The sequence below is a fragment of the Balaenoptera borealis genome (assembly GCF_965194805.1).
Source record: "Balaenoptera borealis genome assembly, chromosome: 19".
NCBI classification, from domain to species: Eukaryota; Metazoa; Chordata; class Mammalia; order Artiodactyla; family Balaenopteridae; genus Balaenoptera; species Balaenoptera borealis.
Genome location: NC_138878.1, coordinates 59,871,273 through 59,882,945, shown reverse-complemented (window position 1 = coordinate 59,882,945; position 11,673 = coordinate 59,871,273). Strand labels below are relative to the sequence as shown.

Here is an 11,673-nt window from a genome sequence, read left to right as displayed (position 1 = left end):
GGTTGGGTTTCATGTTATGGCCTCCAGGGTCAAGGCCCAGGACCTGGGCAAGGTAGAAAGTGGAAAGGAAGACCTTCCCCACACTAAGCTTCCCCCTCTGAGTGAGGGTAAGCCAGATTACACATGCCCCTGAATGTGCCCTGCAGAGGACAAATACAAGGTATAGAAATAAATAAATTAAATTAACGGTAGATTTAACACCAATAATATTAGTAATCACATTAAACATAAGTGGATAAATACTTTAAGTAAAAGACAAAGACCGTCAGGCTGGAAATTTTACGAGAAGGCTCACTGGATGCATCTCAATAAATAAAGGATTGAGATTTTCTTTTTCTAAAAACTCTGGATTTTGAAATAATTGTAGGTATGCAGAAAAGTTGAAAAGATAGTGCAGAGAATTCCTATGTATGCTCACCCAGCTTCCCCTAATTTTAACATGTTATGTAACTGTGTTAGGTGTATCAAAACTCAGAGATTAACACTGGCACAATACTACTAATGAAATTATAAACTTTATTCAGATTTCACCAGTTTTGCCACTAATGTCCTTTTTCTGTCGCACAGTTCAATCCAGGACACAACATCCTATTTTGTCTTCATCTCTCCTTTGACTCCTCTACCTGTGACAGTTTCTTGGTCTTTCCTTATTTTTCTTGACCTTGAACTTTTGAACATTACTGGTCAGGTATTTTGTAGAATGCCCCCCAATGTAGGTTTGTCTGATGTTTTCTCATGATTAGACTGAAGTTATGGTTTGGGATGGGGGAAATATCACAGAGGCAAGGTGCCATTCTCATCTACCATATCATGGGTATGCAATATCAATATAACATCATGGGACATGTTAACCTTGATCACCTGATTAAGGTGATGTCTGCCAAGTCACTCCACTCTAAAGTCACTATTTTGGGGGACTTCCCTAGTGGCACAGTGGTTAAGACTCCACGCTCCCAATACAGGGGGCCCAGGTTCGATCCCTGGTCAGGGAACTAGATCCCACATGCATGCTGCAAATAAGAGTTCGCATGCCACAACTAAGAGTTCGCATGCCACAGCTAAGGAGCCTGCCTGCCGCAACTAAGACCCAGTGCAACCAAATAAATAAATAAAATAAAATATTTTAAAAATAATAAAAAATAAAGTTACTATTTTTCCTCTTTCCACACTCTATTCTTGGAAGTAAGTCTTTTAAAAAAAGAACTGAAATAATAGTCTGACTTAACAAAAATATATATATATTTTAATATAAAGCTTTACCAAAAATCTAGAATGCTGAAAAGCTGTGTTGCAATCACCACTAGAGTTCCCATATACCTCCTCTCCTCCAGTTTCCCCCATTTCCATCCTGGTCTATTTAATTTTGCTCTGTCTGGAAGTTCTGGGTGTTTGCTGTGAATGAGAAAGTGGTTCAAGACAAGGCTGGAGAAAAACTGGGCATCTACTCCTCAGAGTAAGACACTGTTGTATAAGAGACAGAGCCCTTGGCTGGGGCAGGCCCCCACGCCCGGCCCTCCCCAATTCTGCTCTAGTTTTGGTCTCATTCATTTATCCCCCAAAATCTCCCTTTGTGCCCAGCCCCTGTATAGGACAGTGCTGGGGACACAGCTGTGATCAAGACACTCCTGGCCCTGCCCTCACGGGGCTTCCAGTCCCATGGAGAAGGCAGACCTGTCCCCAGACAGACACAACTCAGAGTGGGCAGAGCTGGGATGGGGGAAGTACTGGGGGCTGCAGGAGCCCAGAGGGGTCATCTGACCCAGCAGGGGGTCTGGGAGGGCTTCTTGGGAGAGGGAATGTTGGAGCTGAGATTTGAAGGAGCAGTAGGTGTTATCAGATAGAAATGTTTCAAGCAGAGAGAGTAGTATATGCAATGGCCCAGAATGGAGAGGAAGCCTAGAGTGTTTTCTAAAGCTCACGGGACTTCCCTGGCGGTCCAGTGGTTGACTCCTTGCTTCCACTGCAGAGGGCGCGCCTTCGATCCCTCGTCGGGGAACTAAGATCCTGCAGTGCGGCCAAAACAAAAAGAGCTCAGATATAACCACAGCGTACGAACCTTCCTTGGCTCCCAGTGGCCTTATTAGCACAAAGTCCAAAGTCCTCATGTTAGTATTCATGCATTCATTCAACAAACATTTGCCTACTCTGTGCTCTCGGATGGTTGAGTGGGAGTTACCAGGCCTTATACTTGAGGACACATCGCTGACTACTGAGAAAGCCCAGCCCTTGGTACATCAGAATCACAGGTGTGTGGGTGTGTGTGTGTGTGTGTGTGTGTGGTGTGTGTGTGTGTGTGTGTGGTGTGTGTGTGTGTGGTGTGTGTGTGTATGTGTGCATCCTCCAGGAGGGGATATGTGGGACTGTTCCAGAGCAGCGATGATAGAGTCAGATAGACAGACTTGGGCTCTCCTTGGACTCTGCCATCCTGGACACATTGATCTTCCATCTCTGAGCCTCAGTTTTTTCCGCTGCAAAATGGGCTTAATAGTAGAACCACTGCACAGAGTTTTATTCAAACGCACACATAATCCTAGAGCCCAAGCCTCCTCAGAAGCCACTGTTAGATCTTGAATCAAATCATGTCACTCCTGTGCTCAGAACCCTCCCATGGCTCCCACCTCACTCAGAGCACAAGCCCAAGTCCTTGCAGTAGCCCACGGGGTCCTGTATTACCTCTCACCTCCATTATCTCTCACCTACTCCCACTCTCCCTCTCAATCTACCCAAGCCACGATGTTCATTGAACACAGCAGTCACGCTCTGACCTCAGAGTCTTTGCACTGGCTGTTCCTTCAGTCTGGGACACTCTTCCCCCGTATATCTACAAGGGCTCCCTCTCTTACCACCTTTAAGACTCTTCTCAAATGTCACCTTCTCCAAGAGGGTTTCCCTGACCACTTTTTTTTTTTTTTTTAATTTTTGGCTGCACCACGCAGCATGCAATATCTTAGTTCCCCAGCCAAGGATGCAATCTGCACCCCCTGCAGTGGAAGCGCCGAGTCTTAACCACTGGACTGCCAGGGAAGTCCCCCCTGATCACTTTTATCTCCCTACCCCCTTTATTTTTTCTCTATAGCACACAGCCTAACCTGAGATATGATATTTCACTTTTCTCTCTTATTTGTTATCTATATAAAATTTCAGCTCTGTAAAGGCAGGGATTTTTGTATTTTTTGTTCATTGCTGTATCTTTGGCACCTAGAACAGAGCCAGACACATGTTAGGTATTGTGTAAATATTTGCTGAATGAATGAGCAAATATTCCTTTCCTGGGGCCTGCATAGTCTCCTACCCCCTGCCTAGTACTCGTCAATGAATCTTTAGCGAGGGAATAAAACTAAAAATAATGGCTAAAGCTCACTGTGTACCTGTTCTAATGCCTTCACCTGTGTTCTCAGTGGCCATCTTCAAAACAGCCCCAGAGCAGGGGGTCTTCAATTATCTCCCTTTTTGTGAAATGGAGGAAACAGAAGCCCAGAGAGGTGACATCACTTGCTAAAAGCCACACCTCTGTAAGTGGCAGTGCCAAGATTTGACCCAGGCCCTCTGGCCACAGCAGCCACAAACCCAACCACGTTATTTTCGTTTTCTGCCCCTTGCTTCCATCTCTCTCTGCTGGAACCTGTCCCTTTCCATCCCTGGGAGTGTGAGTGTGCCCCTCTTCTCTCTCTGCAGACCTGGATTTGAGTCTAGGCTAACGGGATAACATCGATGAGAGATGTCACCTCCCTGGGCCTCAGTTTCCTGCTCTGTAAAATGGGGATATTATAACACTACTTGACAGGGTTGTTGCGAGGGTTTCATGAGATCTCACAGGCCAGCACCCAATAAATAGAGACCATGAGGACGATGACCATGACCTCCTTGGTCCCCGGGTGTCTCACTTTCCCCTGGTCTTCATCTCCCCTGTCTTGGGCTCTGCACCAGTGTGTCCCTCGGTCCCTTTGGGAGTCTCTGCCGTCTCTCTATGTGTCTCTCCCCCTCTTTCTCAGGGTTTCTCTCCTCCTGACTCCCCCTAGCTCCTCCCCACCCCTCTCTGGAACCCCCATGAGTTGTTTCTGGAAGACGCGAGGCTGAGAGGAAATTCACAAGTAAACAGGGCAGCTGTGGGGTCTGGGCAGCAGGGAGCCGCGTGGCCTTGCCGTGTGGGTGGAGGTTATGATCAAGTAAACACCAGGCTGATGAATTTCTCATCAATATCATCTTTGATTTTTCCCTCAGTACACAGCAGCAACCCTGCGGAAGAAGGCTTGTCTGAGAAGGAATGCCCTTCAGTTACTGATCCAATAAAACACCACAGGGTGGGGGGTGAGCGTGGGGGTGGGTGGAGGGTAGTCATGGCCCCAGTAACAGAGTCCTAGAAGAAAACAATTGGGGAAAAAATAAATAATAAAGAAAAAATACTGGGAATTCCCTGGCAGTCCAGTGGTTAGGACTCCGTGCTTCCACTGCAGGGGGCACGGGTTCGATCCCTGGTTGGGGAGCTAAGATCCTGCATGCCCCGAGGTGCAGCCAAAAAAAAAAAAAAAAAAAAAAAAACTCACAAGCGAGAGAATCTGAGAGTCTCCAAACAATAGGTGCGATTGTTAAGGGGATTCTCACACTTCCAGCAGATGCCACAGCTGCAGCGACCAGCACTGACTGGGTCCCCGGGTCCCACCCTGCTGCACACAGGGGACGCATGCATGGAAAGCACTTAGTGCAGAGGCCTCCCACACCCATCCTGGTTCCTCCCTCCGGGAGCCTCGTTCTTCCACATGGGAGAGAGCCCGGTCTCTTCTGCCTTGGAGTATGTCCATCAGTGACCGACAGGTCCTCCCTGTGAAAACTGTCACTCCAATCCCCCCCATCCTTCCTGGCTTCCCACCTCATTCTGTCCCTACGCCTAGGAAGTCTCTGGCTCCCTTGCTTTCCGAGCCCTGGGTTCGAGCTCCAGCCTACCACTCACTGTCTGTACAACCTCGGACAAGATTCCTGGCCTTTCTGAGCCTCCCGTCGCTCATCTGTAAAATGGGGCTATTGCTAAACCCTACTTCACAGGGTCTGGGGAGGAAGCAAGGACAGTCCCTGAGCATGGTGCCTGCCCAAAGGAGATGCTCAGTAAATAAGTATCCTTAAGATTATTGCCTTAATTGTGTCTCAATTTTCATGACTAACATTGAATAATCATACCCCACAGCCAAAATGTGCTATTTGCAAACACAATTGCAGTCCGTGCCCTGGGGCACGCACCGGTGTCATCCCCTCTTGATAGATGAAAAAACTGGGGTTAGGAGAGGTTAAATAATAAGCCCACAGCCACTCGGTGAGCAGGTGGTAGAGCCTGGCTTGAACTCGGAGCTTATCACTGAACGTTTACCCACGATGCTGCCCACCCCCTAAACTGTGGGGGGGAGCTGTGCTCAAGTCACCCCACTGCCCGACCCGATGATCCCAACATAATAACACAAAGGTCTGATTTGCCTCTTCAGGGAGATGAACAAGCTGAAAACCTCACAGCCTACCCTATGACCACTGGTGTGTTTTCATTAATAGGTTTCCAGAAGGTACTCAGTGTGCCTGTGAATCCGGGGACCTTGGCAAGGAACCATGACTTTAAGAGACTGAAACTTGGATCCTTCCCATCTTGAGGCCTCATTTCCACATCTGTAAAATAAAGTGAGGTGAGCTGGACCAGGTGATCCGGAAGATGCTGTGTATGCATTCATTTATTAGTTCATTCTCTTGATGAGTGTTTATTGAACAGTGTAGGGCAATGGTTAAAGGCAAAGACTGAACTCAGGTAGACCCAGTTTGGAATCCCAGTTCTGCTGCCTGCCAGCTGTGTGACCATAGACAAGTCACCTAACCTCTCTGAACATCAGTTGCTGCCTTTGCAAATCAGGAATAATACTGGTACTTAACTCGAGAAAGCAATGAGGGGAATTCCCTGGTGGTCCAATGGTTAGGACTCTGCACTTTTACTGCAGGGACCAGGGTTCGATCCTTTTTTGGGGAACTAAGATTCCCGCAAGCCGTGCAGCGCGGCCATAAATAAATAAATAAATAAAAGCAATGAGGGTTAAATGACAGGAGGCACATAAACGTGGGAACAGCCTTAGCCCTGCCCTTACAGTCCAGAGGGAGAAACAGACCCATCCCCAGTCAGTGATGACCCAGAGTGGGCAGGGCTGGGATGGGGTCGCTGAGAGAAGGCTGACCCAGCCTGAGGGTCGGGAGGGCTTCCTGGAGGAGGAGACGTTAGAGCTGAGCAGTGAAGAACATTGTAAGCACTCACGACACAGGAATCACCCATGTGAATGATGTATTAATAGTCTGTGGACGCTCTTCCTGCTAACATCTCCTGTTCTGCTCGCCTGGCCCTGTGCTGGGTGGTGCTGGGGACACATCAGTGACCGAGACAGCCCTGGCCCTGACCTCCTTGGGCTCACAGATTACCAGTGAGGACAGACATCAAACAAGTCATTATCCAAATCATTACTTCAAAAGGAAATTACAGAAAGCTAGCAGGTCACACCGCAAGAAGACCTTTCCTCTGACATTCACAAATTCCTCCCTTTGTCATCTCCCAACCTTGAGCCCATCCACAGAGAGAATACATTCACTCTACAAGCATGTATTAAGCTCTTTCTGAAGGCAAGACACAGTGTCCGGCAAAAGGGAGCCCTCAACAGACTTTGTTCAGACTTTGCTCCCTGACTAGATGGAAACAATGTGAGCTGATGGGCACAGCCTCACTGCCTCTATTCAATCAACAGCAACCAGAAGAGCATCCTAAAACACATTTCTCATCTGTCCCTCCCCTGCTTATACCCTTCAGTGGCTTCCTATTGCTCTGAAGGCAAAGACCAATGGGCTGATCTTGGCCTGTATCACGGGTTCTTAACCGGGTGCGACCTGACACCCACTTTATCTAACACTTTAAGATGCCCCTTTAGTATTCTGAAGTTAAACTCAGAGGTAATAGAGCCCACCAACACACAAATTTTATTTTCTGAAATTAATATCATGTCCTAACTGAACTACAAAGGAAAAATAAAAAGGCAACAACTTATAATCAACTAATCATCTATTCTGGTGTAGAAATGCTCAGGCATGGCTGCTCTAAAAAGCATCTCATCAGGCAGATACTAGCATCTCCGTGTAGACTCACCATGAATGAGATAGGAATAAACTGTGTTGTTTAGACAATCACCACAATCAGCATTGCCTGGGGTGATGTGGCTTCTAGAAAGAGTGAGCAACTCCGGATCAAGTTCCCAACAAAATCAAGAATAGGCAGGCTGTGATGGACACAGTCTTTGCATTTCAGGAAAGGTCAGTGTATCTTAAAATATTGCAAAAGCACTTAGTGTTTATACGTAAAACATAGCTGAGCTCTAGACTCAGACCATCATAAGTGGGTTTTTCTACCCACATGGTGTCCAGTGGGACATTGGAAAGTTAAGTGTGTCCGGGACAGATCTTGGTCATATGGATGGTTGAGACATCTGGCATCCCTGGTCCCTGTCTGTTACATCTCATCACACGTCATCACACCTCCAATCACTGTGGCAAACCCAAAACACCCCCCTCATTTCCAAAACATATCCTGAGGGAGGTCACAGTCTGATGGCATACACCCCCTGCACACTGGGCTGGCCTCATCTTGGGACCCTCACTCCGTTCTGGCTACCCCTGCCCCCTAGCTGTTCCCAGACTTCAGGCTTCCATAACTTGTGTTCCTTTTCCTGGAAGATTGTCCTGTGCGGTCTCAGCTTCCAGGCCACCTCTCCCAGACCAGCCTACGTAATCGGGTCTTTATGATCTATTGTTTTCTCATTTGCTGGCTGGTTGTTCATGAAACAGGTACAAGATAGCTGTGGTCACTGCTGAGTTTCCAGAGCCCAATGCAAGGGGCCTCAATGATTATGTTGAGTGGTCATGGGACCAACTGGGGACCACAGGTGGAGGAAGAAATCCTGGAGGTGGCATGGGCAGGAGGCAGGGCTTTTACTGGGTCCGGAGGGTCAGGAAGGATCTGGGACAATGTACCAGGCCAAGGGGGAAGGGTGGGCATTCCAAGGGATTCTTTGCCATGCCCAGGCCCTCTGCTGCTTCTAAGATCAATCCCCAGTGTCTCTGGGGCCAGACCCGGGTGCAAATCCCAATTCTGCCATTTCCCTGCTGTGTGACCTTGAGTACTTTCCTTAACCTCTCTGAGCATAATATCCTTCTTTATAAGATGAAAATGATGGTGCCCACCTCCTTGAGTGATTATGGGGTTCAAAGAGATCATTTTATAAAACATTGAACACCATAGTGTGCACTCAGTAGATATTTGGTGAATAAGTGGCTCCTAGTTCCAGATGTGATGAAAAATGAGGTTTTAATCCAAAAGAGGTAGGAAAGCATTTGCTTTGGAGTCGTATGGCCCTGGGTTAGAGTCTCAGCTCTGCCACTTGCGTGTTATATGACTCTGGGCCATTGAGTTTTCCTCTCTGAGCTTTAGTGACTTGTCTATAAAATGAGATCAGAACTGTGTTACCCACATGGAGTTGTTGTGAAAATTCGATCAGACCATGAAGGTAACTGTGCAGCACAACGTCTGGCTCATAGTAAGGGGCTGTTGTTATGATTAGGAATGGCTCTGGAGTACATGGAGGCAGCAGACTCCCAGCCTTGGAGTAAAGGAGGATGGGGGTTGGGGGAATTTTCAGACATGCAGCTTTATTGAATGGATAGGGAAACTGAGGCCCAGGGAGAAGGGTCTTTCCAGAGGTCACAGAGCACCTTGGAGGCCCAGCAAGGACCAGCAACAAGGGAAATGACCCCCTTCTAGATCTCCATGGGGAATTAAAGTCAGAAGGGATCAAGGAAGGGTAAGGAGTGGGCCCTTTAAATGCTAAGCTCCACCTTTGCTTAGAAGGGTCTTTGGGGAGTATAAAAGGGGGTGTAGTTCCTCTCTGCTCCAGAAAAACACCTGCTACTCCTGTCCCCGGGCCCCCAGCCCACCTCTCTCCAGCTGCCCACCACCTCCACCTCCACCTGGAGGCCATGCAGCTGCCACCCTTCGACATGTGGAAGGACTACTTCAACCTGAGCCACGTGGTGTTGGCACTGATCCAGAGTCGGGGGCAAGGGCCGGAGGCCCAAGGGACCGGGGAGCCGAGACCTGGGCCCCAGCTGGAGCAGGATCAGGGGCAGGGAGGGCAGGGGGCCAGCGGGGGGCTGGTCACCCTGTGTAACTTTTGCAAACACAACGGGGAGTCTCGCCACGTGTACTCCTCGCACCAGCTGAAGACACCAGAGGGCGTGGTGGTGTGTCCCATCCTGCGGCACTACGTGTGTCCCCTGTGCGGGGCCACGGGGGACCAGGCCCACACACTCAAGTACTGCCCGCTAAACGGAGGCCAGCAGTCTCTCTACCGCCGCAGTGGACGCAATTCGGCCGGCCGCAAGGTCAAGCGCTGAGGACCATCAGGTGCCCACCCCCTGCACCCCCCAGCCCTCCTGGTTCAATCCTCCCAAGTCCCTGGACTCCCCCACTTCCCCGGACTCACCCAGCCCTCTGGAATGTCTGACCCCCAGAACTCCATCCCTGCTGAATCCTGAAACAACGGAGGCTATGGGGAACCAGGCCAGCCCTGCCCTTTGGAACTCTCAGCCCTTGGGGTTCTGTCCTGGGGGTGTCTGTGGATTCTTGGTGCAGCAGGACCCCTGCCCCTTGGACCATACAGCCCTGTGGCTCCTTCTGGGTCACGCTTCATGGATCTTTAACTCTTCTGGGACACTAGCCCTGCCCCTTTGACTTCTCAGCCCTCAGGGTTCCGTTCCTTGTGGAATTCTTGGACTCTTGGACCTACAGGAGCCCACTGTGCTCTCTCAGGCCAACCCTCAGAATTTGGAGAGCTGTAATCAGGCTGGCTTGGACCTTCCAGCCCAAGAACTTCAAGATGGGATTCTGACTTAAACCAGCCTTCTCCGTCTCCTTCAGCCGCCGGCAGACCCACCGTTTCATCATGGACGGCGCCGGATGGGTCCTCCCCTGCTCTCAGCAGCCCATCCATCAGGAGCTGGGGGAAGGACGGGGCACGCCTGAGGGGCACCATGTCTTCGCAGGCTTATCTGGGGCTGGAGAGCTTTCGGGTAAGCCGATACCCTTGAACTCCCCCTGGTCGTTCTTCCCATTTTCATTCTGTTTCACGGCACTGGTGCCCGCCACGGCAAATCACCGATGGGTCCTTTCCCCAGCGAGAGGGCGTCTCTCCGCCATCTCCCCCAACTGCCCCCAAATCACCATAGTTTGTAAAGTTCCTTTTTTTTTTCCTCCCATTTTTTCATTCTCCAACAGTTAAGTCAACGAAGCTCCCACAGGAAAGGGGTGTGGATGCCCGGATGGGAATGGCAACTGCCTAGATTTTATTTTAGGGGCAAAGAGAAGCCCCAGTCAGATTTTAAGTTGTTCGGTTTTTGGCTCAGGGCTGGGCCCGGGTGTTGAGCTCTAGTAAATAAAAAGCGTTTCTGGTTGTCTTTGAAATCGCTATGTCTGTTTCCTGCGAGGCTGGGGGAGGGAGGGTGGGAGAATCCGAATTTGGCCCAAAACGTGGGAAGCAGGAGGCAGAGCAGGAAGGAGACCTGGGTCCCTCCCACGAATGTGACCCCCTTACATCCTCTGACACAGGTCACCTATGGACTGGTCCCCAAGTCCCAGCCTCCACCTTGACTCCAGATTCCCTTTCCCTGTCCTTCCCAGGGCTCTGTCCAGGGTCCCCTCCCAGCCTGCTAGAGCCCAGGTCTTCCAGGACAGACTTCATGGTTGTCCTTAAACTTTAGACTCCCAGACTCCATTGGAGAGGTGACAAAAAGTGTGGTCCCCACCTCGGGGAAACGCACATATGCACAAAATGTTGCATATAAAATCAGGGCTTCGGGGCTTCCCTGGTGGCGCAGTGGTTGAGAATCCGCCTGCCAATGCAGGGAACACGGGTTCGAGCCCTGGTCTGGGAAGATCCCACATGCCGCGGAGCAACTAGGCCCGTGAGCCACAGCTACTGAGCCTGCGCGTCTGGAGCCTGTGCTCCGCAACAAGAGAGGCCGCGGTAGTGAGAGGCCCACGCACCGTGATGAGGAGTGGCCCCCGCTCGCCACAACTAGAGAAAGCCCTCGCACAGAAACAAAGACCCAACACAGCCAAAAATAAATAAATAAATTAATTAATTAATTTAAAAAAAATCAGGGCTTCTTTTATTCCATTGTTCCACGCGTATTTACTGAGCTCCTACTTTGTGCCAGGCACTGTTCTGGGTATTGGCAGGTACAGCGATGAGCAAAACAGACAAGACTCCTGCCCTCGTGGAGCTGACATTCTAGTGGGGATGGGGGTGCAGTGACAATCAAGCGATAAATATATAATGTGTCAGGTGGGTGATAAGCGCTGTGAAGGAAAAGGAGTCAGAGTAAAGGGATGGAGAGTGAAGGAGAGGCTGTTTTACGTGGGGGTGTGGTCAGGGGAGGTCTTTCTGTGGAGGTGACACTTGAGCAGAGTCCAAATAAATTGAGGAAACCAGGAGAAGGGCATTCCAGGCAGAGATGACAGTGAGTTCAAAGGCCCTAAGGTGGGATCGAATCTGGTGTGTTTGCAGAACAAGCAGGAGGCCGGCTTGTTCAGAGAGGCGAAAGGCGTAGGCAGAG

At 49.8% G+C, this 11,673-nt stretch overlaps 1 protein-coding gene across 1 annotated transcript; it reads left to right on the top strand.

The window, feature by feature from the left end:
- Nucleotides 1–2,306: 2,306 nt before the first annotated feature.
- On the top strand, nt 2,307–10,510 carry NANOS2 (nanos C2HC-type zinc finger 2). Its single transcript, XM_082367073.1, has one exon. The coding sequence runs from the start codon at nt 9,037–9,039 to the stop codon at nt 9,451–9,453; it is 417 nt and encodes a 138-aa protein (XP_082223199.1). The 5' UTR covers nt 2,307–9,036; the 3' UTR covers nt 9,454–10,510.
- The last annotated feature ends 1,163 nt before the right edge of the window (nt 10,511–11,673 follow it).

Excerpts from the sequence above, each read along its gene's own strand:
- NANOS2 (XM_082367073.1), top strand. The coding sequence starts at position 9,037 with ATGCAGCTGCCACCCTTCGACATGTGGAAGGACTACTTCAACCTGAGC.